The 27,977-nt window shown below is 41.0% G+C and overlaps 1 protein-coding gene across 1 annotated transcript in view; it reads right to left on the reverse strand.

Moving 5' to 3' along the window:
* GRID2 (glutamate ionotropic receptor delta type subunit 2) overlaps nucleotides 1–27,977 on the reverse strand; it is a 418,284-nt gene that overhangs the window by 210,429 nt on the left and 179,878 nt on the right. Inside the window, exon 3 of the mRNA XM_053461590.1 lies at nucleotides 2,558–2,842. Within this exon, the coding sequence (XP_053317565.1) occupies nucleotides 2,558–2,842 (285 nt within the window). The remainder of the gene's footprint in view (nucleotides 1–2,557; nucleotides 2,843–27,977) is intronic.

Consider the following 27,977-nt stretch of genomic DNA (forward strand, 5'->3'; position numbering starts at 1 on the left):
AATCGACACTCCTTCTAGGTGGCCTAGGAAGACAGAATTTTTATACACAATTTTTATAATACAAGCTATGGGCTTGGGTTTTATTTTTCTTTATAACACCTTTAACATTGCACTTTTTCAGTAAACTTTGGTTATGTTTATTTTTTATATTGTTTTACTCCCATTAAAGACTTCAGTGATTCCTACCTTTGAAGGGGGATCAAGACGATCTATCCCTCAATCTAGCCTTGAAAGGAATGTGCCTTATAAAAAGAAAGACTGGGGACCTGGTGTTCCATTGTGACCTTATTAATGGCTCTTGGATACCTTTGCGATCTTCCCAGAAGAATAAAAAAATGTTAGCTTATATTATGTGTTACAATATGACTGTACATATTGACAGTGATCGACAGTTTAATAGAAAAAAAAAGCTTTTTGAATGGTAATACAGTCATATTCATATTTCTTATATAAGCCCATGGAAAAAAATCTAAAAAGGCTTTATTTAAAGTTAATACCCTTTATTAGGCCAACATTGAAAAAGATCTAATGTTACATAAACTCTGAAAAGCTCAAATGTCTCCTCATCAGATGTAGTGAATGGTGGAATGCAGATATTAATGACGTAAGTTGGTTGAGTTAGCTCCTTAATTTGAATGTATCAATGCGTAAGGAATGTTTTATAGTTAACTCTCCTTAATCATATAGTCAGTCAGTCACAAGGTGAATGTGAAAACACTGTATAATAGATGTTGGGCCAATTGATTACCTATGCGTTAGTGTAGTACAAACTGCAACGTGAAGAATAAGATGGAAATCGCAGTTTTTTAGATTGAATGCAAATGGTGGGAGATCACAGTTCGAATGAATACTTTTTCAGAGTAAACGGAAAGAACTGGTGCATTGATATTTTATTCATGCATCTTAAGAGTGAAAGAACATTGGATTCAGTTGTAACAAGAGGGAGAAATAACATAGAATATATGCACACGCATACACATAGTGGAAATCATTAACACATACTGCTGCTCACAATTCAGTGTTCCATTAATGCAATACCTTCTGCGTGGATGCTATAAATCAATGCCAGTTACACGGGGTTTATGATAAAATATCCACGCTAAAGGTTATGATCTGTTTCAATCTATGACAAGGGGTATATACTAGTAATAATCGATATTCATAGATTTCACTTTCTCTCTGAGCTCTCCCTCTTCTGCTCCTTGTAGGGTACAACTAGGTGGAGTTGCCCACATAACTGAAACGGGCAGAACAAGGACATGATCAAATCCTAATATTAGTTTTGTAGCTTCGCAGCTTCCATTTAAAATCAGGTGAGTTCCTATGTGTGCCTGTATTGTTCCATCTGATTGTGTATATGTCTAAATACAGCGAGACATATACTTTTGCATGTCTTTACCGGCCAGTGTATTTCAATGTGAATAGGGGAAAACAGCAGCTCTTATATGGCTTTAAAGCAAAGGACTAATCAAGTCCACATATGGAAAAAAATATTTTGGTATTGCAGCATATCTACCAAAAGTCCCAGATTTTACTACCATCCCGCTGTCCTGGGTAAGCTGCCTCACTGCCCAACTTTTGCAAACAGTGGGGAGATTGGGCCATCTTCAGGCACCCAGAACCACTTTGGCTAAAATATTTGCATAAGGTTCAAAGCGTGAAGAAAATTGAAGAAGAAAAAAAAATGTCATAGCACATGGCTGGCATTATAAAAAAAATCATCCAGTCAAGAGAAAATACACATACCAGCTCTACAAACGTGTGTTAGGTGTACCCGTCACAGAAAAAAAAATCCCAGTGTTTTCTGCTCCAAATGGAGCATTCTCTTATGGCTACAGGAGCAAGTGTTTCGCAATTCGAATAGATGCTACAATATTTTGCCTGTAACCCAATTTAAGTTATATGTGCCCTTCAGTATGCATCAGACCGTAGTGTTATTTTGGGTTACCAGTGGGTAATCCTGTTTATTAAGCAAAATACATACATTTGAGGGAGTAAAAGCAGAGTCAGGGAACCAATAACACAAATGCCTTACGTGTTTCAAGCTATACAAAGCTTTTCCTCATAGGCCTATGATTCCGAGCTCTGTATAGCTCGAAACGTGTAAGGCGTTTGTGTTATTGGTTCCCTGCCTCTGCTTTCACCCCTCACGTTTATTACGCACCCTTTACACTCTGAAGCTGATTTCAGAGTTTTTGTTTTGGTATATTTGACTGCAACAACTATGGCTTGGAGCGGCAGGAGTAAGCCCACCCACTTATTATTGCAATTACATATCTGCTGAAGTACAGATGAGTTATTTTTTTATTATACGTACTAGTGAGTAAAGATGGAACTAAAAACCTATGCAACATTAAGTTGATAGAGAGTTGGTTCTGGCAAGTGTTTGTCTTTGTCTAATTATTCTCTTATTTAGTGTTGGGTTGTTTGTTTCCAGCACTGGAATCGGAGAAGCTAATTCTACCTCGGTGCTTTTGTTTAGAATATCTCATGCATGAGCAGAGAAATGGAAATGCAAAAATAAATGTCTACTGAATGCAAAAATATGAGAGATTACCATAGTTGCTGTCATAGAAGATGATGAATTTTTGCCAGGCGTATTCAGTGACGACCCTTAAGATAACATCATTCAGATAGACTGGTGGGCGGACAGTTAATGTATAATCATCAATCCTGTTGTTTCTCTTAAGACTGCAACCACTTCTAGGAGTCCTTGCTGTGGATCGTTGAATGAACAGATGAGGTATATGCATGGCATCTGCCAAAGATTGCAGAGATCCTGCTGATGCACAACCAATAGAGCTGACGAGGGCCAATATGCCTTGGTTCATAAGGTCACAAGCTGAAAAAAAATGGAATACAGTGTCATTAAAGAACGCTTTCAATGTTTGAGCTGACTCATTCAAGTTCACAATTATATGCAGATATTAAAATATAATGTTATATAATACATTAAAAAAAGTTTAGATTGGAACATAACATGATAACCAGCAAAAAGTATTCAATCATCATATATTATTATGAATGTATACAATGCATAAAACTTATGGTAGAGCTGGCAACATTCATCACAGGGTGTAAGTCTAGCCAAATAGGCTGGGAGTAAGACGCATCATAACATATTTGGCATATAAACACGTATAAACATTTAATCATCAATCAGATGTCTAATCCCTGTGCATATAAGCCACGTCTTTATATCAACGTTTCAACACGACACTATTTCGGTCACGCTAACACACAAGTGGCTCAATGTTGGGCTCTCTTTATTTAAGTTATTGAAGCTATTTCTATATTAATTAGCATATAAGAACCGCATAGCCCATCTAGTCTGCCTGTTATTCCTGCAGTAAAGACTCAAATCTTAATCAGTCCTTGGTCCAGGGCCGGCCCAAGGCAAAATGCCGCCTGGGGCGAATTTTAAAATGCCGCCCTCCCCTTATCTACCCTTCCTCTCTCTCCGTCCCTGCCGCCCCCCATTATCTACCCTTCCTCTCCCTCCCTCCCTTGTACTTACCCTTCAGCGAGTCTCCCTGTTCGGTCTCGGTGCCGGCTTGTAATGCTGAGCGCCGGAAATGAGGTAATCTTCCGGCACTCAGCATTACAAGCCAGCACCGAGACCAAACAGGGAGACTTGCTGCAGAGGAGAGAGAGAGGGGCGCCGAGCGGCTACTGACAGCTTGGTAAGTGAAAACCACTCGGCGCCCCTTTCTCTCTCTTTAGCTTAAAAAAAAGGGCTTCAAAAGTGCCGCCTGGAGCAGTTGCCCCACTCGGTTCCATTGTCTGGCCGGCCCTGCCTTGGTCTCATCTTAGACTCAGGATAGCCATATACCCGTACCATGAGTGTTTAAATTCCCTCACTGTATTAACATCTACCATGTCATTGTTGTTAATGTAAAATTTACTTAATTAAATCTCTTGATAGTATTAAACAAGAGTAAAAATTGCTAACAGTTTGCTATAACACTGTATTTTAGTCAGCATTTCACATATCAATCAATCACATTTAAACAAAATATATCGCTCTAAATAGGTATAAAGAATTATCTAATGTTTTGTACTTCTTTTTATTATTAGTCGTATAGTGTATTTTTATTTTTATAAAGGGTCTTCATCTACCATTATGCACTGGTAATTCAATCAAGATGGTATTTCTGGTTAATGCAATGGCCGTTTATTTTACATTTATCACTGTAATAGTAATTTTATTCGAAAAATTTACATTCAATGAGTTTATAGACGATCGTCTAAAGCCAGAAAAAGGGGTTTAAGTATAAATCGTGCTGGCTCTGTCAGTGTAGCCTTGCATTTGAATAGAACATTTCACATGACAAGTTGCTTTTCTGGAGCAGCAAAAACCTTTTGTGTGTCATATATTTAGTATTGTAATGAATTCTAATGTAGATTGTGGCTGAAAGTATGCTGTGCGTTAATGCTATAAATCTTAAGAAATGAGGCTTCAGAAGGACAAAAGATCAACAAAATGATTGTAATAAATATGAGAAAAGCAACTGAAGTCATCTTAGAAACCTTGTAAATGTGCTAGTACTCTCAGTGAACTAAAAAATAATAATAATAATAAAAAAATATATATATATTTATTGGTAGTACTTGTGGGGTATTAGCAATGTACAGACTTAGCAACCGGACCAGAGGCAAAGTGGAGGGCCCTAGTCCTACCGTATCAAGTGATATGGACAATACTGGATACACAAGGCCACATGTAATGGATTTATTTTGTGTGTTTGTGTGTCTCCATGTCTGTGATTCTGTGCGTGTTTTTATTTTCATAATATAGGCATGCTTACAACACTTCCTTAAATGGGGTTCTGCAACATCCTGTGGTAACCGTGTGCCCATTTGTGTAGCAACAAACTGCACTCTGGGAATGTTTTATTCGTATGAAAATCACATTTATTTTATCTTCTTATTTTGACCATTTTATATATTTTTTTTCCCATAATTTTATACATTTATAATAAAAATAGAATGTTACTTTTGACACACATTTTGACATACATTGGGGTTATCCCCCATGTGTTAGAAATTCATTTCTTTATTGATTAGGAGTCAGGGGAATTAAATATTGTCCCCATTAGCTCAATGGTCTCACTGTGTCTCAAAGAAAGGCAATGCATTAAGAAACACGAGGATCTGAAAAATCAACAAAAAAGCAATGCAGTATGCCCAAAGCATAATATTTCAAATGCATGCTAATTTGTAAACATGCAGACTTTTATATATTATTCATATATCTCCATGATTGCATGCCAACCGCACTAATCTATTACAACTAAATGCAGCATGTGTAGTTTTCATTACCTCATAACAAAGTTAGACAATATAGACTGATAGATAGATAGATAGATAGATAGATAGATGATAGATAGATAGATAGATAGATAGATAGATAGATAGATAGATAGATAGATAGATAGATAGATATCCAGACAAATATCAGGGTAAAAATATAGCTACCTACCAAGATTGAAACATACAGAGATAGATAAATAGATGTAGATAGATGACCTGCCCTAACCCACTTACATACTTCTTATCTTATTTCATTTAAATAGGAGCATTCATTTCTGAGATTGAACCATAATTCCATCAAGCACTTCAAATCATCTATCATATTTGTTGTTATTTTTATTTAATGTTCTATTTTATTAAGATTTATACTGCCCAACTCTGACAACTACCAAAGTCAAATTTTCTACAACCATTCATTGGAGATTGCAATGGAAGCCTAGTATAAGCCAAAGTAGGAAGAGTTATGACACCATCCTTGCACCCATCTTGCATTGTTTTAGCAGACTGTCCATGAGCCTATAGTGCTGTCCTGGCTAACAGCTCCACTATCAAGTTTTCTGTTTTTTTGGACCATTTAAGTATGTTATTCGACTTGTGCTTTCAGATTCGTATGACTTTCAATTTTACAGAAATTTACCAGTTTGGGCAACTGGTATGACGGTGTGAAAATAACAACGGATCCCCAACAAAACAAACAAAAACCAAAATAAACATTTTTTCCCACTCTCTTTAGTGATCCCTGGGCCTGAAGGCCTTGGTCTCACCATTATTGTGCTTTGGTGATGCCAGAATGTGACGTGAGCAAGAGGAGTATACCCTGTGCAGAATCCTGGACTTTTGGTTAAATTTACAATTAAGCTTTTGTCAGTAATTATGTTTTAGCCTGTGTGATAGCCTTTAGACTATAGCAATGCACCTACTTGATTATTGGGGAGTTTCTTGAGGGATGAGGTAACTCTTGTTGGTTCTCTGTCAAGGGAAAGTGTTCGACTTCTTTGTTTGTCCTGCCTTAAACTTAGTCCTTTTTTATTGTTAGATTTTAGTTATACAATTAACATTCTCTTAATCCACTTCCAACAACTATGTAACATATTTTTGTACGATAAATATTTACAGAATTGGGTTTACCCAGGTATTTGTAGGAATTAAACATGGAATTAGCACTTAATAGAAAAATATAAATTGTAATTTTAATCAAGGAAGACCTTGAGAAGCATGTAAACGATAAATGAGCTTTGTCAAGACCTGTCCAGATGTCTTTTCAGAACCAACTGCTCCACATTACTGGGTGACAACAAAGCAACACCTGTTATGACAATTACTTTCTAAGTCTTTACTGTACTTAGCCATGGTATGTATGCAAATGTAAATAGCAATAAATACATGAAATATGTTTAGTATTGCATCAAAAGATTAACTGTTGGGATTCTAGTTAAGTCAACATCTGAAAGAATTGAAATACTGTAACTGTAAGATGTCATCTTTGTACATGCAGTATCTATGTAAAGATCTGAGCAATTGACAAAATGCAATGCAGTATGACCAAAGCATAAAATATAAAAATGCATTCTAATTTGTAAACAAGACTTTTATATATTATCCATATATCTTCATGATTTCATACCAACTGCACCAATCTATTAAAACTCAATGCAGCAAGCTCATTGCATACAGAATGTTAATAGGTGCAGTGGAGGGCCATTAACATGCTTCTGGTCATCATAGAAACATGGAATTTGAATTCAGATAAGAGCCATCTTGACTTAATCAGTCTTTAGTCTCATCTTATGGATGGCCATATGCCCATCTCATGCATGTTTAAATTCCCTCACCTTATTAGCCCCTACCATCTCTCTTAGGAGGCTGTTCCACTTATCTAGCACCCTCTCACTTAAAATCATAAGTGTAGTTGGTGATATAGTATATGTGTAGACCTATATCCATTTGTCAAAACAGGATGGTTGTCCAGGTAGTCATGGCACCCCTTAATGACACCAAGCGCCTACCCTTGCGGGATGCGGCCAGGACTGCCACCTGATGTCGGGGGGGCATTCTCACCAATGTCAGTGGGCATTCCTGCTGACATCGCAGGAAACACACCCATTTATAGGGGAAATAGGCTGGGAGTGGGGCGTGTCAGGATCCCGCTCCCGCAACAAGGAGGATTCAACCTGGAGAAGCAGTGCTTCTCATGGAGTTCCCAGGTCTGGTCATAATAGAACAAGTTAGGTACTAGTATAAAGTTTTTACATTGGTGGGGAATTCTCCCTAGCAATACAAGATAGATAACAGTCTTTCAGCAAATATATATATATACATATAGACATACCTGTGTATCTCTGAATAAGTATATTTTTCATATGTGTAACCATGTGCTAATAATTATTTTCACTGTTCTTTTAATCAGCACTGATTTCATGGTCATGCTCATGGTCATGCTGAGCTGACAAACTGGGTCCTGTTGTGTGCAACTTAGCAAAGGTTTCAGTTAAAAAATATCTGCTTTCCATGTAAGCCAGAGGTTCATGTGTATGGCTTAGCATTCATCATAGCTTGCTACACATGAGACATCAGTAAGGTTGCCACATTTTGAAGGCCTTAGTAGGGCTAAAGAAGACTGAATGTGCATGGTCTAATCATGTATAACATACTAACAATAATACATTCAGCACATGAACTGTGCAAAGAATTAAAATCTAGCTTGCACTGCCTCCTATCTTTACATGGAAAATCCTGTTTCCATTTCCAAGCTGGCTTGAATTTTTCCTCTAATGATCTATGAGATGTAGACATTCCTCTCCTCTAAAAAATTATATTTTGGGAGCAGTCCATTAGATTTGAAATCGGGTCTATTAAACTACAATAACTGAGTTACCTGTATTATACCAACAATACATATTGGAATTTCATTCTATTTTAGTCCAATAATAAATACATGTTTTTAGTTCAATATACAGTAGTTTTATTGGACACACTTCAATATACAGTAGTATGTAATGGATAAACTTCATCAGGTATATCTAACATCACAAAAAAAGTATTTAGTGATATTCAAAGGTATATTTGTAAATGTAAACATTTTTCAAACAGAGAGAAGGCTGGCAAGCCATTGCCATGTAATTTTTCTTAACTTAGAGCCATTTTCTAACTTTTAATGCAATCGATAACCTAATTTTCTATTTCAATGATTGTGCATGATTTTCATAATAGATTTTAGGCATTATAGTGCTCTCAGGGGATTTTTTTATGTTTTCTTTCGTTTTTATTTTAAATCAAAGTTTGTCTTTAAAAGAATATAAAAATTCAGGTAATGTGAGGATATGATATATATCACCCAAACAGGACATTTTATGTGTGTACCAGAAACAATCAGTAAAACAGAAAAAAATCAATTTCATTGGTATAATATAAAGTACAGTCAGTAAAGAGGAAGATGAATGAAGTGCTAGGAAATGAAATACACAAGGTTACTGATGAGTGGCAGCTCTTCTGTTCCAGCGCTTGCTGGAACATATGCCGTTCAAACTAAAAGACATGCTATGATTACATTTCACCCTTTGGGATTTCCAGGGAACCTACAACTCCTTTATCATCCACCTTTCAATACCAGAGAAGCCAGTGTGTGTGTGTATGTGTGAATATTCTAGCCCATGAACACAGGTTACTGTGTAATGTGTTACATATCTTATGATGGTAACATTCATGGAATAATTAAGTGCCGTTAGTGATGCAATATTAATAATTATGTCACATAAAATGTGTGCTAGGACTGTGGAGCCAGATAATCCAGGTGACTTTTGATAGTTCCTCTACTCCCTTGTATCTAGAACAAAATGTTTCACCTGCAACTTTCCACTCAAAGCAGCCATCTAGTTTTAGTTTATGAATAGGGTGTCTACTGTTAAAGGTTACGATTGTAACTTTAACCTTTTCATTAAGCCCCGGACCCTCCAATTGCCACATATCCATCTTTTTCTCATTCTCTCTATTTCTCCACTTATTTTTTCCCCTTTTCTTTCTTTATCTCCTGTTTTTACCTCTACTCTCTCACTTGTTTCAGATGTAGTGTTCATAAGGGACTAATGTTTTAGCAAAGTTGTTCCCTGGAAAAATATTTGGATAATGATATCTTTTTAAGTGCACATAGACCTATCTACAAGTAATTACAGATAAGTTGCCACATAATAGCATCTGTGCAGTGTTCCAAGCTCCAGGAGGCTTTCCAGCCATGAAGGCAGAAGTTGAAAAGACCCAGAGGATCATGGGTAGGCGAATAGTCACATGAAATATAAAGGCACAGTAAAATTAAATAAATATGGAGTTTATGATAATTAATTAATTACCTACATACTTAACCCCTTAAGGACAAATGGCGGTCCCTAAACCCATTGAAAACAATGCATTTTGAGCCCGTACATGTACGGGCTTTGTCATTAAGGGGTTAATACCTTATGAAAAAATATCGGGTGGTGGTCAATCTAGAACTAGATGAGTGCTAAGACAAAAAGTAATTCAATACTTCAATACTTCATAGAAAACATTGATATAGTTTACATTTTAATGAAACAAAAACATTCAGACTTTGCTGAATTATCTTTTAATCATATACAATGTCAAAGTAAAAAAAAAAAAAACACATTTTCAATTGGTAGTAAAAAAAAGATAATTAGCAAAACATCAAAAGCCAAATGGTTTCATTATCTTGATATTGCAAAAACAACACTTGTTTCCCTTAAGGAGCTTTCTTCAGAAAGCAGAAATGAAAAAATATGTATATATATATATATATATATATATATATATATATATATATACATTGTTCTTGAGAGAGGCTCATTGAGAGCCGAAACATTGGACCTTCACCAAGTCAATACATTTTATAAAAAGAAGACCCACTGAGTGCATCAACTTTATTTGCTATATATATATATATTTTGTATACATACATATATATATATATATATATATATATATATATATATATTATATATACAATATATCACCAAATATTGATTCAATTTACATTTTTCTGTTCATTCACTTTGCATTTTGGTTTTTTTTGAAAGCAGTCTTATTTTACAGCATTTACTCACACCTGCCTAAAACATTTGCACAGTACTTTTATATATATATATATATATATATAGTTGTGTTGTCCTTACTGATTCTTAAGTGCACCTTTAAGGTTCACTTTATCTATTTAAGTAATCCACATTCTATACAACATTCATTAATCATGTCAGTGTAACTATATTTACTGTTCAATGTTAAATTGAACTAATAATCCAGTGTGAGGTTTAAAATTGCATTACTCTACTGAGTGCATAATGTGATCAAATCAAAAACATGCATGTTGCTTAGCCTCAGCAGATCAAAATAAATGTTCCTAGAGTCCCTGGATACGCTGGTTTGCAACCACAACAAATGCAGAATTGTAGACCTTCCTTATTACAGACCCAAGGCAAATGAATTGCTTGTACTGAAAAGGCTTATGTATATATAAAGGGCATCCATGCTAATCATGCATTCAGTTAATAAAATATATCAGGTCTTAGTCCAAACATTTTCAAGAGTTAATAGACAATTTTCTATTAAGCAAATAACTGCAGTAGCAGATCAGATTGCTGCTGATGGTCAGCTTTCAGATCATAATACAAATTATAATTTCTAGTATGTGTTTTCCTGAAATGATTTTGTGAAATCTCCTTTATCTGTATGTTAACATAAACCATTTGATGAGTTTTGTAAACACACAATGACGTTAAAAGTCCTTTGTCATAAAACCAGTTGTAAATCAGTAGATCGTATAAAAGGAGACAAAATAATCCCATGTTTTATCACCCACCAAATAACTAACCAATCAAGATCTATGGATAGGAACTAGAATGAAAAAAAAGATAGGAGTCACCGTAGCTTGTGCTCTTTCCGCACTCCACCACCTGAAGCAGTTAGTTTTGCGATCTACCACCTGAAGCAGCTATTGGCAGTTATTATTGCTCTTTCGAAATTATGTTGGGAAAGACCCCCAAAATGATGTTGACCAATGATTTCTATTGCAATCTAAATCTTAAATACATATCTGAAGAGCCGATGGATACAGAGACGTTTATTTGGCGCTACTATGTAGGAAAGAAGGCAACACACAAAAAGGTAGAACTCTTGCCTGCTTTAGCGAGAAGTTGTGTTTTTCTATTACACAGATAGAAAACGTGTGTGATTTTTTAGAACTTTTGTTTATTTTTTCGCCCTGGAGATGCCAACAATGTGTGACTAACCGGACTGTAAAGTCTTCTGCAACTGTGACAGACTGATTTAACATGTGCAGGGAAATGTGTACGGCTATAGTCTCTGTTGAAGTATATGGCCAAATGGTCAGAAACAAAGAACTTGCCATTCAAGTAGATGAAGCCATGTTTGTCATGGACTTTAAGAGATGATAAGCCCCTTTCATCTGATGATGGAGATGTGGTAATTAACAGCAACCTTGAGGGCTAGAATTGATAGCCCATGGGTGTCGTGTAAAACTATATCGACCCACGACAGGACCTCCCACCCAGTCCATTAAGTTATCATAATAATATTTTAAGGAAAATGAGAGGTGAAAGTCGTTAACTCTTCTAATCACATCTAGATTATTTGTGCAGGAAAATTTTAATAAATTGTCTGAATAAAGATTTATTAATTGTTGAAAACAAATTAATAAGTTCCAATAACACATGCATTTTCTTGTGTACATTTTCATGAATGAGCTGGTAGAGCACATGCTGAGCGACCAATAGAGCACATGCTGAGCCAGTAGAACACATACTGAATTGTGAAGTGACCGGTAGTATCACCCAAAAATATCCTTTGATATAAAACAGAGATGATAAATAACAAACACCGAGAAGTGGTGATGTTTCCGAAATACATCATACTAAAATGAGATGTTTGGTCCATCTAGTAAATATAATAAAACAAAATAAAAACAAAATAATAAAATATTATTCACTTGAAATGATAAAAAAACAAATAAATAAATTAAAGTCACAAGTTAGTTCACTTAATCAGAAAGCGAAGGTCCATTAAGAAAACAGAATCTTCCTTGGCTTCCAACCATTATAGAACTATATAGCTAATTAAGCTGTAATTCCTATTTGTGATACAGTGCCAGAGAAATCTGAATTAAGGAAAAAATATACGAATCAAGTAGACAATAACCCCACTCTATTATACTACTCATACGGTTATAAAAAACATAATTGTGTCCTTCTACCTTGGTTGGCTAACTCAGCATGCAGTCCAATGGCAGGAACAGCACATCTAGCCCTCCATGGCGCTACACAGTTAAACTCCTAGACCTGCCATACATACACAGTTCATTAAGCGATTTATTAATATACTGTATCATCTTTTATTAACAACTCTGTCTTCTATTTAAATAATATATATAGATCAATTGTCCTTATTAATTAATACCCACTATATTCTTATTTTACAAATGTTGGACAAGAGGAACTCCAGTGCCATAGTCTACTAGATGCCATTTTTTTAAAGTAAAACAATAAAGGTGCATACATTCCTGTTCAAGTAGTTAACATTTCAAAAGCACTGAGAAACATCCACAAATCATCAGTTTATTTGTCACCGCTCACAATAATTGCTCATCATTAGTTGAATTTTCCACTCCGAGCTAGGGAGGATTCCTTTATCCCCCACAGGAAACTAGAAAGACAGTAAAGCAGAAAACTGAACTCACAATGGGAAAAAATACTTTCTCATTGATTGTCTATTGGGGTTAACAATTCTAAGTGAAGACAAGCAAATATGAAGAACTTATATCTAAATCAGGAAAACTAAAACAGTGAGAGGGTGTCACGCGCACCGCCGCGGCACTTACCTCGGGTGCTCGCGGCGGTTCTCTCCATCCGCCCGATGACGCCGTGCGGTCACGTCGGGATCGCGGCTCCGCCCCCGCCGCGACCCGACGTCAGCAGAGCGTCACACGCGCCGCCGCGGCACGCGCCGCCGCGGCACGCGCCTCAGGCGATCGCGGCAGCGCGCCCGTCACTGCCACCGGCGCCGTACAAACAAGTCGGTGGCGCGGCTCCACCTCCGCCGCGACCCGACGTCGGCAGGATAGTCCTGCCTCCGCTACCTCGCTGGGGCATGTGCCTGCACGCCGAGGACGTGCAGGCAGATACCGGGACTGCAGATAGGGAGCCTGCCGCGGCCGCGATGACGTCACGCGGCGCACGCCACGCTACGTGACCACGCCGCGGCCTATCCGTGAGTACCTTCTCCTATTTAAACGCCATCTGTATTTCTCTCCTTTACCCGTTCAAAGTGTTTTGCTTTTTGGGTGTGCTGTTCTATCATATATATCTCTATTGCCTTGTGTACCGACCTTTGCCTGTTTTTTGACTACGTCTTTGCGCTGCCTGCCTACGACCCGGACCTGTTTATACCGTTTACGCTTGTGATCTGCCTGCCTCGACCTCGGTTACGTTTTTGACTTCGCTGCTTGCTGTTGCCCGTTATTCGGACTGTTTACTGGACCGTGCCTCACCCATATATCTGCATAGTTGGGTCCTCCTTCGCTCCCTAACCCTGTGACAATTTTGAACGGGTCAAACATGGATCCCGCGGATATGGCACGGCTGCAAGCACGGCAGGACCTCCAAGACCAGCGTCTCGCCGCCCAGGCCGCTCAACTCCAATCCCTGGAACAAAAGGTCGACGCCATGACGGACCTGCTGCGTTCCCTGACATCACTTCCTACCGTGAGTTCCCCCCATCGCAGAGACACCTCACATGAGGACACGGGGGCCGTCGCACGGTTCCCTCTACCTGAAAAATATTCCGGGGATCCGAAGGAATGCCGTGGCTTCCTTAATCAATGTATGCTCCACTTCCGTAACCATCCCCAAGCGTTCCAGACGTCCTCAAAAAGGGTCTCGTTTATTATTTCGCTACTGAAAGGAGAAGCATTGCTGTGGGCATCTCCCCTTGTGGAGCAAGAATCATACCTCCTAGAGGATTGCCCCGCTTTTATGGAAGCCATACGTACTGTCTTTGACGCTCCAGGTCGTAAAGAGACCGCTGAGTCCTCACTGCTTGAACTTCACCAAGGCCGCAAAACCTTGGCTCAGTACACGGTGGAGTTCCGCACCCTAGCCCATGAGACCAACTGGGAGGAGGGCGCTCTCAAAGCCGCCTTCAAACGAGGCCTCAATGAGAAGATCAAGGACGCCCTCGTCTTCCACGATACCCCCACGGATCTCGAGGACCTCATTGCCCTGTGTCTACGAGTGGATAAACGTATCCAAGAAAGGATGAACGAAAACAACCGTGGAAGGAAAATAGGACCATTCTCCTCCGGTCTCGCAAGACCTCCGTCGGCTGCTCTCCCCTCATCCGTTGCCGACGAACCCATGGAGATCGGGACCGTTCGTCGACTCTCCGAGGCTGAAAAGAAACACAGACGGACACAGGGGCTATGTCTGTACTGTGGCCAAGCCGACCATCTATTGCCCTCCTGTCCTACCAGGCCGGTAAAAGACAACGCTTAGGCTGTACCGGAGAAGGCACCCTAAGCACATATTGTGTTACTTCTCCTCCCGCTACTCGCTTGACGGTGCCCATCTCCATCCGCTGGGAGGATCGCGTTGTGAACACCAGCGCCTTCATAGATTCCGGAGCAGCGGGCATGTTCATGGATCACCAGTGGGTTAAGGAACACCACATACCACTTCGCACCAAAGAAGTGCCTTCTCTGGTGGCCTCCGTTGACGGCTCTCTTCTGGGATCAGGACTCGTGACACAGGAAACCATGCCTTTAACCCTATTGGTGGGGGTAACCCACCAGGAACAGCTCACGTTCGAGATCATCAAGTCTCCTCATGCCTCGATCATCCTGGGTCATCCCTGGCTACGTCAGCACAACCCACACATCGATTGGGCAAAAGGTGACATACTGGCATGGAGCGACCGATGCCAAGAGTCTTGTGTCGTGCCCTGTCGCCGACTCAATCTCGTCCTTGAGATCACACCCACAGATCCCAGAACCCTGGTTCCACAACACTACTGGGACTATTTGGATGTATTTTCCAAAAAAGATGCGGATAAACTGCCACCACATCGGCCCTATGATTGTGCCATCGAACTGTTGCCTGGGTCCAACCCACCAAGGGGGCGTACGTACCCACTCTCCGAACCGGAGAACAAAGCCCTAGAAAAATACATCAAAGAAAGCCTGGACAAAGGCTTCATTCGCCCATCCTCTTCACCTGCCGGGGCTGGATTTTTTTTTGTGGCCAAGAAAGAAGGCTCCTTAAGGCCATGCATCGATTACAGGGGTTTAAACCGTATCACGATTAAGAATAGGTATCCGCTTCCCCTCATCACAGAGATCTACGACCTCTTGAAAGGGGCTACCTATTTCACCAAATTGGATCTCAGGGGCGCCTACAATCTGATTCGCGTCAAGTCCGGGGACGAGTGGAAGACGGCCTTCAACACTCGCTTCGGGCACTATGAGTACAGGGTCATGCCCTTCGGGTTGTGCAACGCTCCTGCGGTCTTCCAGGCCTTCATTAACGACGTCTTCAGGGATATGCTCTTGTCCCACGTCATTGTATACTTGGACGACATCCTCGTCTATTCCCCTACGCTCGGCACACACCGGCGTCACGTAAAGGCCGTTCTGCAGAGGCTACGGGAGAACGGATTGTACGCCAAGGCCGAAAAATGCGTTTTCGAGAAGACCCGTTTGCCCTTCCTTGGGTACATCGTCTCCTCCGAAGGACTTCACATGGACCCTGCTAAACTCGAGGCCATAACCGCATGGCCCCTTCCACTCACACTCAAAGCCATCCAACGTTTCCTGGGCTTTGCCAATTATTACAGACGCTTCATCAGAAATTACGCTGCCATAGCTGCTCCTATCACCGCTATGACTAAAAAGGGAGTTGACCCGTCTCAGTGGACCACACAAGCCCGACAGGCGTTCGACCGTCTCAAACAGGCCTTCGTCTCAGCCCCCATATTACGACGGCCGGATCCTGCCAAACAGTATCTCTTAGAGGTTGATGCCTCCGAAACCGGGGCTGGGGCTGTGTTATCGCAACGAGACGACCAAACCACAAAATACCATCCCTGTGCCTTCTTTTCCAAGGGTTTCTCCGCAGCAGAACGGAATTATGACGTTGGAAACCGCGAACTCCTAGCCGTCAAAATGGCATTCGAGGAGTGGCGCCACCTGTTAGAAGGCACGGAACAACCTGTAGTCGTCATGACAGATCACAAGAATCTGCTGTACATAGAGAGCGCCAAGAGATTAAGTCCTCGACAAGCACGGTGGTCGCTTTTTTTTAACCGGTTTAATTTCTACATCACTTACAGACCGGGCTCCAAAAACGTCAAGGCCGACGCGCTCTCTAGACAACATGACAACCACAGAGACCAACAAACCAATGAGCCCATCATACCGTCCACACGCCTTATCGCTGGACTGTCCCTCCGTACGATGAGCAAAATCCGCATGTCTCAAGGGGCCATCCCGTCATCCGGACGTCCTCCTCCGGGTCGTCTCTACGTCCCTCCCAGTCTCCGTACGGACGTCCTTCACTGGGGACATAAGTCCTTTCTCGCAGGTCACTCTGGTTTTCGGAAGACAGACTACCTCATTCGGAAGTCATTCTGGTGGCCATCCCTTGCAAAAGACATCCGAGCGTACCTTGCAGCCTGTCACACATGCGCATGCCAGAAGACCTCTCGGAGGCGACCTCAAGGTCTCTTGAACCCGCTTCCCATTCCTACGGTCCCATGGACACACGTGTCAATGGACTTCATAGTGGATCTACCCAAGTCACAAGGTAACACCACTGTCTTGGTGGTTGTCGACCGCTTCTCCAAACAAGCGCACTTCATCGCCTTACCTCGTCTACCTTCGTCTCTGCAACTGGCCGACGTCTTCCTCAACCACGTCGTCCGCCTTCACGGTCTCCCTCTCCATATGGTGTCTGATCGTGGTACACAATTTATATCCCGCTACTGGAGACACCTCTGTCATAAACTTGGCATACAGCACCATTTATCGTCGGCATATCATCCTCAGACCAATGGACAGACTGAAAAAACAAACCAAACACTCAAACAATACCTGAGGATGTTCAGCAATGAACGCCAAAACAACTGGACTTCTCTTCTCCCGCTCGCGGAAATGACATACAACAGTTCTCTTCATGAGTCCATCGGCTGTACCCCATTCTTTGCTGCCTTGGGCTATCATCCTGTCGTGTTGCCTCCTCCATCTTCCAGTTCCTCCTCCTCGGTGCCAGCAGTCGACAGCCGTGTGTCAGACATGGACAAACATTGGCAATACCTCCGGAAAGTTCTCCTGAAAGCCCAACATCGCTATAAACGGAGTGCTGACGCCAAGAGAACACCTCCTCCGGATTACCAAGTGGGTGACCGTGTCTGGTTATCGACGCGACACATTCGCTTACGCCAACCATCCAGATCTCTAGGTCCCCGTTTTATTGGTCCTTTCCGCATCCGTGCCAAGCTCAATGACGTGACGGTGTCCCTTGATCTGCCACCTGCCATGAAAATCCCTAGGTCCTTCCACGTCTCTTTATTGAAGCCGTGTGTGACCAACCGGTTCACCGTTCCCATTAAGAATCCTGCTCCCCTCGACATCCAGGGCCATGAAGAATACATCGTCGACAAGATCCTTGATTCCCGTAGGGTTCGCAACGGCATACAATACCTTGTGGCCTGGAAGGGGTACGGTCCTGAGGAACGGACTTGGGTGCCGGCTCGCTTCGTGCACGCTCCCCGTTGTGTTGCCCGTTTCCACGCGCTGTATCCCTTGCGTCCGGCCCCGTCGCGCTCGGTGCGCGCTCCTGGAGGGGGGGGTACTGTCACGCGCACCGCCGCGGCACTTACCTCGGGTGCTCGCGGCGGTTCTCTCCATCCGCCCGATGACGCCGTGCGGTCACGTCGGGATCGCGGCTCCGCCCCCGCCGCGACCCGACGTCAGCAGAGCGTCACACGCGCCGCCGCGGCACGCGCCGCCGCGGCACGCGCCTCAGGCGATCGCGGCAGCGCGCCCGTCACTGCCACCGGCGCCGTACAAACAAGTCGGTGGCGCGGCTCCACCTCCGCCGCGACCCGACGTCGGCAGGATAGTCCTGCCTCCGCTACCTCGCTGGGGCATGTGCCTGCACGCCGAGGACGTGCAGGCAGATACCGGGACTGCAGATAGGGAGCCTGCCGCGGCCGCGATGACGTCACGCGGCGCACGCCACGCTACGTGACCACGCCGCGGCCTATCCGTGAGTACCTTCTCCTATTTAAACGCCATCTGTATTTCTCTCCTTTACCCGTTCAAAGTGTTTTGCTTTTTGGGTGTGCTGTTCTATCATATATATCTCTATTGCCTTGTGTACCGACCTTTGCCTGTTTTTTGACTACGTCTTTGCGCTGCCTGCCTACGACCCGGACCTGTTTATACCGTTTACGCTTGTGATCTGCCTGCCTCGACCTCGGTTACGTTTTTGACTTCGCTGCTTGCTGTTGCCCGTTATTCGGACTGTTTACTGGACCGTGCCTCACCCATATATCTGCATAGTTGGGTCCTCCTTCGCTCCCTAACCCTGTGACAGAGGGAATGCTGAATGCTGATGAAACATAATATAAAATCATTCAAATACATATAATCACAATAAAATCCAAATACATAGAAATATAGGATAGATACAAATATTTGCTTTGACAAACGGTAAAGCTACATTAAAATCCCTTGGATATCAACAAGATGATTTTTCTTGCAGTGTTTCTTTGTTCGCAGCAAATATGCTGTTCGGCGCCTGCTGAAATACTTTATTATCCCAATAAATGGGTGTTTAAAAAATCAAACATTAAAAAAATAACATAAAAGAAACGGTGACAAAACAGTTCAGGTTGCTTAAAAAAAAGAGGCAAAATATTCATTAAATGAAACTCCTGGCAGCTGCAATGAAAGCATCTTTCAACTCATGCATGCAAGCTGGTCTTAGTAGTGATCACTACGCAGGAGGCCCAAAGCTCTGGAAGGACAATTAGGTTGCTTCTACAGACCTGCTCTGTACTTTTGCCAGGCTGAGTCCATAGAGATGTCAAAAGCAGTGGTAAGCACATTTTAAATGTGTGCACACATTCCATATTATCTCTTACTATAATGTAGGTAAATTCAGAATTTTTGCTGCTTCCACCACACACGCATATATATATATATATATATATATATATATATATATATATATATATATATATATATATATATACCGTATTTGCTCGATTATAAGACGAGGTTTTTTTCAGAGCAAAAGCTCTGAAAAATACCCTTCGTCTTATAATCGGGGTCGTCTTTTAATCAGTCCTCAAATAGGTCTGACTATGAGATGACTAAGATCCAGATCCTCCGCAGAGCTGCAGGGGACCTGGATCCTCCTGTCTCCCCGCCCCACTTACCGGTGCTTCTGAGTCCCCGTTGTGTAGCCGGGGTAGCGTGTAGATGTCTACGCGATTCGCATAGAGCTCTACACGCTGCCCTGACTAAGCACCGGGCAGCCTGTAGAGCTCTATGCGATCCGCGTACACAACTTCCGCTGCAGCCGGGAGGAGGTGCGACTAGCAGCGGGGGTTGTCTGCGTCCATGGCACAGACCTTCCCCGACTGTCAGAGATCAGAGTTCCCCGGAAATATTTTTCTCAATCATAGCTTTTATTAAAAAAATAGTTTATATGAATTTAAATATTGAAGCAAAGGGAGAGTATTTGACACTGAAAGGTCACCTTCCTTCTAATTTTCAAAAGAAGCTTTCTAAAATATCAGATTAAAAAAAAACATTTTACAAATAGCCTGCCCACCCCACAATGAAGTAGGTTAATTTTCAAAGAAAAGTTGCCCAAGAAAGCCTTTTTATATGTTTAATTCACTCTGGTTGATGTGTCAAAGATCATTGACTAATTTTATGTAAGACACAGCTACCCAGAGTCAAGTTTTTAATGTGGCTTTTGCCAGCCATTGTCTCTAATCTCTAATATTACTGAGATATGTTCCAGTATTGCTTAGTTTTAAGTAAGATGTTGAAAGTCCATCAAGAGCATTTAAACATAGGATTTGTGTTTCCAACCATAGTAGTCATTTGCTTTAGGTCACACAGCGTGAAAGTGCAACACATGTTTCAGTAAAACCCCAAACAATATTTCAAGTCTACTTAATGCTAATCAAACCGATTGCCAATTCTGAACAAGTTGCCATGAAAAACATAGGAACTTATCTATCACCGCATCTTATCACAACAAACAAGTCTTCTAAAGAAGGAGGACAGAGGACCTCAACTGATAACTCAATGTCTAAGTCTACTGCTGGCTTGACTGCCAACTCACCTCAAGAGCATGGCACTTGACAATGGGCTTACAATCTCAAAGACCACTTTAATAGTGGAACACGATGACGGCCTTGCAATGTCCAATGACAGCACTTATCTGTAACTCAACATTGTATATGTAAGATTTCACAATAATTCTTCAAATCATACAAGCATGTAAAGCTAATTTGCATCCTATCTGTTTGGAATAGAAATATAACTCCGTACCTAGATTATTAATGATGGCTGCACCTGGAAATTTGTGTGGCAACATCTTTAATATATTGATTATTTTTAGAGTTGTAACAGTTTTTCACTAATTATGTGCCTGAGCTAATTTGAATTATTACCCAGTTTTATTTGTTAGTTAATTTACACAACAGCCATAAATATACAAACGCAGCACATTTTTGGAACTATTTATTTCTACTTGTTGTTTAGAAATGTACAAAATAGCACTAATTGAGTCATCAGTCAAGGGAAATTGTGAATAATATTAAACATTGATTAATGTAAATTAGCAGGCTCTCTCTTCTGTTTATGATTTTTTGAATTTGATGAATCATAAAATTATAAGTGCCTGTGGCATAGATTGCGGTAAACTCACATAACTTTATGTTACTATTTAAAATGACAACAGCAAGGCAAATGTATCTTCTTCAAGAGAGGGGTTACATTGACTCCCACCTGCTTTTTTTTCCCACACTAGGAATTATTCAAAAGTATTAAACCACCCCTGGGTTGTACGTACTACTGAGACATATTTATTTTTCAGAAACACGCAGTGTGTTTAATTATGCATTATACCAATTTATCATGTTTATTTTTGCTTGTATGCAAGGGATGATTTTATGTCCAAGATATTTAGGAGTTGACAATTACAAAACTGTAAATAAACTGCTTGCAAGAAGTGATTTTTATGAGGTTCTGTGTCTTCTGCACAAACAAAACAAGCACTCCACTGATGTTTCCTTCCTTGGAGCTCAATATATTCTTTTTTTTGTAAATCAAAGTTTTATTGTTTTTGTCAAATAAAGGAGGGGAAAAGGGACAACAAAAAGGAGGGAGGGAACCCTGACGCAGCAGGGTATGGCAAAACACCCAATCAACGAACAAGAAATAAAGAAACAATAATAATGAGGTACACAAAGTTACAGAGAAATACAAAAATTATAAAGAGATATAGCTTGGCAAATTCTGTAAAGAACCGATCCGCCAATTAGACCAAAAAGGTCCATGCAGAGGGATTAGCAACAAAACGAGCCCAGTAGAACCATTTCCTCCGGTGTTGTGCCTCTCGCCCCGTGTGACCAGCCACCAACTCCTCAAGAACCCTCACGTTCTCCACCCTTGAGATCCACTCCCGAAGGGAGGGTGGCAAGGTCCTGTTCCAGTGCAGGGGGATCAAGGCCTTAGCCCGGTTAAGTATGTGCCGCACAATCAATTTTTTTATAGGAAGCAATCAAAATAGGAGTATGGTGCAACAAGTAGGTAGCTGGCTTGAAAGGAGGCGGTGAGTCAGTGAAAAGAGGGAGAATATCACGAATCTCCCTCCAAAACGGAACGATAAGGGGACATTCCCCCTAGATACGGAGGAACGACCCCCCCGGACGTCCACAGCGCCAATACACATTAGGATGGTCAGGAAACATGTCATGCAAATGTGAGGACGTACGATACCACATCGCGAGAAGTTTATAAGAAAGCTCCTGGGTCTTAGTATTCATGGAGCATGTTAAGATCTTTTCCCATACAGACGAGATATCTAAGGCCTGCTCCCAAAAATACAGGGCACAGAAAGCAGCAATGTCGTCACCTTTGTCTGCATGATAGGAGGGACTAGGTTTCAGCACAAAGTAGCCAACCAAAGATTTGGGGCAGATTCACAACCCTTCCTTAATTTCATCAATGATATCAGGAGCATCAGTGAATTGTGAATGCAGGGATAAGTTGAGCAGGAGTTCTTGCAAGTCGCTCAGGAATTCTTTCAGAGAGCTGCAGGCAGCATGAATATCCTCCATCATCCCTCCTCCACCCTGCAACTTCGGACAGCTAATGTGTAGACATGGCAAGGATCAGAGGAAGGGAAGATAAGAACAGCGCAAACATCAATTTGTGGAGCTGGCTCATCTGAAGCCCACAGACCCCGGTACTGCCTACCCAAGCTGAGTGTGTCCCAAGTGTGGTCCAGTCTGCGTGAATCCAGCCTATTACTTTGAGTTTTATTACTATGCAGCTCTGTGATACTCACACTCTGCACATTACCCAGTTTTATGGGCTCCCTGATACATTCATACTTCATATTATTGTGAATTTTACTACTGTGGGGCTCTGCGATACACACACACTGCACATTACTGGGAGTTGTTCAATAAAAGTGTTTGTCGACTGCTTTTGCACCATTGCCAACCCTGTATTAAAATGCATCGCGCAGCTAAAAGGCTCAATAAAAAAATGAATGCGGTCCACACACACATACATTTCTGATGAAGTGGCCCACTGCAGAAAAAAAAACTTGGTCACCTCTGGTCTCGGTGGTTTGTTTGAATATCTTATTTCTCATAACGTCATATTCACAATAAGATAATGATCATTTATGCCCTTATAATGGAAGTGACTGAACGTAATGTCACCTTAACACTTAATAACCTTTCTTATGTCCTCGATATCTGTCAAGTCAGCAGGCATAATAACATACATTATACCCTGTGCGCTTCCTATAAATGAATTATATTCTCATGTAAAGTAATTATGACATCCAGCAAGTTGCTAAAGCATGATGATAATGTAATTATTCCATAATAATTAATTAGATATTACTGGAAAACAGAAATTATCCACCTGTATGATTTTGCAATTGCCCATAATGTTTCAATTGGCAGGCAATCCTGCTGAAAATAGCTAAGGTAGTAGATAAAAAAATCTGCATCTTATTTTTCAGTGACTGCTTTTTTCACGGACATGATTGATGGTCTTTTAAATGTTTATTTCATGTCATTCATAATCATTACTATACTGTCTTTAACATTAATTGTTAATGCAGTGAGTCTGTACGCAATCAGAGCTTCCCTGAGGTAAATACTGCGTTGGCATGGAAACACTCAACAATATTCTTCCAAAAAAAAATAAAATAAATAAAAACCCTTTACAATGCTTTAATGAATGTCTTTTGCTTCATTGTCTGTTCATTCATCTGTCTTTATATAGTAATAAACATATTGATTTAGGTAGTACAGATATACATAGATGGATGGAGATGGATAAATAGATTTTGTTTAATTATCTACTTATAGGATTTTTGATTCTCTATTTCTATCTATCTATCTAGAATATAAACGCAGACTGAGTGCTTGAGTGCATATAACTAGTATGGAGATGTTGCAGTTACATAAAGCATTTTATTTAAAGCACAGTCTACACATGTATTGCTTAGAAACGGTGTGATGCAACATTAAACATCTTTGGTCCAGAAAGAAAAGGCCTCCGGTGAAAGTAATAAATCTATTTAGTAGATGAAAAATCTAATTTTAGTACAGCTCCTAAGGTACAGTCAAAGCTTAACCTCTTTATGAATATGAGGCATGAAATGTACTGCCTTTATTTATTTATTTATATATATATATATATATATATATATATACATACAATATGTATATATGATATAAAAAAAAAACAGTATGCGGTGATACCTTTTTTATTGGACTAACATGATATTTAAAAGACAAGTTTTGAGTTTTCTTCTTCAGGTCTGATGCGATACTAATCATCATGACAAAGGTTACCACTTAAAACAAGTGATGGTGTTAGAGAAGGGGAGGAGGGGGTTCAGTGGGGTGTCATAAATGAGGGGCCTGGAGGTAAAAAATCAAGAGTGGTTGAGAGATAACCAAAGGACAGAACAAATGAACATAGGGAAAAAAAAACGAATAACACATCAGAGACAAGTATAACAATTAGACATACACTTGACACTAAAATGTATGTCCGTATATAGTTCTGGTAGTGTGTCAGGAAAGTGATGTGTACTTGTGTGTGTGAGCATGGATGTGTAATTGTGGGTGAGATGGAGTGTGTGTTAGTGAGTATGAGTAAGTGTAAGTAATTTGTGTGGGTTTGCACATGTTGTATGTTGGAAGACGGGCAAGGGGCAATTTTTCGCACCAGGGCCCATGGTTTCTAGTTATGCCCTGAGCATGTTTGTCCAATAAAAAAGGTATCACAGCATACTGCAATTGTTTTTTGTGACATTCTGTCTCTGGACTAATATGGCTAAACCAATTTACATCACTATATACCAATCAGCCATTACATTATGACCACTGGCAGGTGAAGTGAATAACACTTTGGGCCAAATTGTAATGGCTAGACGGCTGGGTCAGAGCATTTCCAAAACTGTAGCTCCTGTGGGGTCTTCAGTGGTCTTTACCTATCAAAAGTGGTCCAAGGAAGGTAAAGCGGTAAAGCAGTGACAGGGTGTTGGGGAGCCAAGGCTCATTGATGCATGTGGGGGACGAAGGCTGTCCCGTGTGGGCAAATCCAACAGACAAGCTAGTACAGTTCAAATTGCTGAAAAAGTTTATGCTTCTTCTGATAGAAAGGTGTCAGAACACACAGTGCATCACAGTTTGTTGCGTATGGGACTGCAGAGCCGCAGACCGGTCAGGGTTCCCATGCTGACGCCTGTCCACTGCCGAAAGCGCTTATAATGGTCATGTAAACATAAGAACTTGACCCTGGAGCCGTGGAAGAAGGTGGCCTGGTCTGATGAATCACTTTTTCTTTTACATCACGTGGATGGCCAGGTGCGTGTGCGTCACTTACCTGGAGAACACATGGCACCAGGATCCATCCATGGAGGCCCGACCTCGCAACTTACAGGACTTAAAAGATCTGCTGCCAGGGCCGGCCTTAGGGGTGTGCGACCTGTGCAGCCATGGCAGCAGGGGCGCCTGCCCGGGACTTAAATTAAAACATCGGGGGGGGGGGGTTTTGCTGTTTTTTTTTTAAACTTTATTTAACATCATTCATTTAAATAAAGTTAAAAAAAAAAAGGCACGGAGAGTGAGGGGCGTCGAGCCGTTGCAGAGAGAAGACGGATGCCTCCCGCTCCCACCGCAGGGCTCCTCGAGGTAAGTTAGGATAAGGAGAAGTAGGGAGAGGGGGGTAGTTTGAAGGGGCAGAGGGGGGGTAGTTTGAAGGGGCAGGGAGGGGGGTAGTTTGAAGGGGCAGGGAGGGGGGTAGTTTGAAGGGGCAGGGAGGGGGGCTAGTTTGAAGGGGCAGGGGGGGGTAGTTTGAAGGGGCAGGGAGGGGGGCAGTTTGAAGGGGCAGGGGGGGTAGTTTGAAGGGGCAGAGAGGGGGTAGTTTGAAGGGGCGGGGGTAGTTTGAAGGGGCAAGGGGGGTAGTTTGAAGAGGCAGGGGGGGTAGTTTGAAGGGGCAGGGTGGGGCGCCAGAGGAGTAGTCTGCACAGGGCGCCAGAACAGCTAAGGCCGGCTCTGTCTGCTGCTAACATCTTGGTGCCAGATACCACAGCACACCTTCGGAGGTCTAGAGGAGTCCATGCCTCGACAGGTCAGGGCTATGTTGGCAGCAAAAGAGGACCTTCACAATATTAGGCAGGTGGTCATAATGTTATGGCTGATCGGTGTGTGTTTATGTATATATATACATATATATATATATATATATATATATATATATATATATATAATACCATTTGCAAAAAATTTCAGGATTTCTCACAGTAGGCTTCTATTACCTGCTAATAATGCTGAAAAAGAAAGCCAAGCATAGCTGCAAAATTTGGCTTGAGAGATTTTAAAGAGCAATTGTACCTACATAAATTAAATTAGATTTGCTTGTGTCTGCCAACACAATTGCTCCATACAATATATTTCCTAATACTTAATGCAAAGAACAAATTCTGCTGCCAAATGAATGTACATATAATAAATATAATATATCCCACCATAACTCCCAAATGTCATTTTTAAGAGGTACAATGTGTCTTTGCGCCTTTTCTTCCTTAATGTCCTTCTTTTCTAGGTGCTGACAATGTATCACAGTGTTCTACTGTCCTAAAAGCCACAATAATGTTTACAGAAATACACTTTGTATACTAAATACATTAATCATTGACATAAATATATGTTGGGTTCTTATGAATTCCACAGTTTATTTCAATGCTGTATGCACATGTCATAATGTGTATTTGTGCATCACTCGGTTCGGGCAGGGGAATCTTGTATGGTTTTTTGCCAGGATCCTTCCTGTTATTAGTCTGACAATTATGAATTATCAGGACCGACCCTACCATAACAGCAAACTGGGCTGCTGTTCATGGAGCGCCAATTCCATGTTCTTCTCTATGCTAATAAGCAATTATATGCAGGAACAACAAAACTCATCTACACCCTAGGGCTGGCCATGCTTATCATATTAATTTTATTGTTTCAGTTTTACCTGTTGAATACATTGTACCAATTTAATAACTGCAGCCATCACAACAATGATGTAGTCAACAAAACTAAACAAAAAAGCGGGATTTAGTATTGCAAACATCTTCATTATAATGAAAACAATGTCATTTTTATATACGCACGTGACCTTTTACTGGGTCGAACGCCGTGCGATATCAGATCACACCAACTGAATAAAAGAAGTGCCATCCATTTAAAAATCATACTTCATCTGGAAAATAGTCAATGGTCATTACATAGGGATGCATTGTCCTTTTCCAGTGTTGACTAATGTTTAAATTAACTTTAATTTCAGTAGTATTTTCTCCTCCAGTGGAGGCAAGTATTGTTACAGACTTTTTTAATGACAGGACAGCTCCTGAAATCCGAATCATTGCACAATTGCTTAAATTGCCAATTGCAATGGGTTAGAAAATAACATCAGAAAGGGGACAAGAAAAAGAACAAACTTTTTCATTGCTATGATAGTTGTTCTCAAAGTGGACTATTTATATGTAGTACTAACTCCAATATCTTTAGATTCTGTTTGATTTATATGAAGTTCATCAAGAGAATATGTGTTTGATTCACTAAATGCTGATGTGACTAGTATTGCACAAACTTTTTCATTGCCATATCCTGAAACCATGGAATTGATAGCACCACATGTCAATACCTAGGAACTTTTGAAATGAGCCTTGGCGTATTAACCTCTTAATAGCCCATCATGAAGGTGTTATGCAGTGACTCACCAGATGTGTTATCCAAATGGCTCTAATGCAGGTCCCTATGGAAAGATTGACTTCTCATTA

This window comes from Spea bombifrons, chromosome 1, assembly GCF_027358695.1.
Source record: "Spea bombifrons isolate aSpeBom1 chromosome 1, aSpeBom1.2.pri, whole genome shotgun sequence".
NCBI classification, from domain to species: domain Eukaryota; kingdom Metazoa; phylum Chordata; class Amphibia; order Anura; family Pelobatidae; genus Spea; species Spea bombifrons.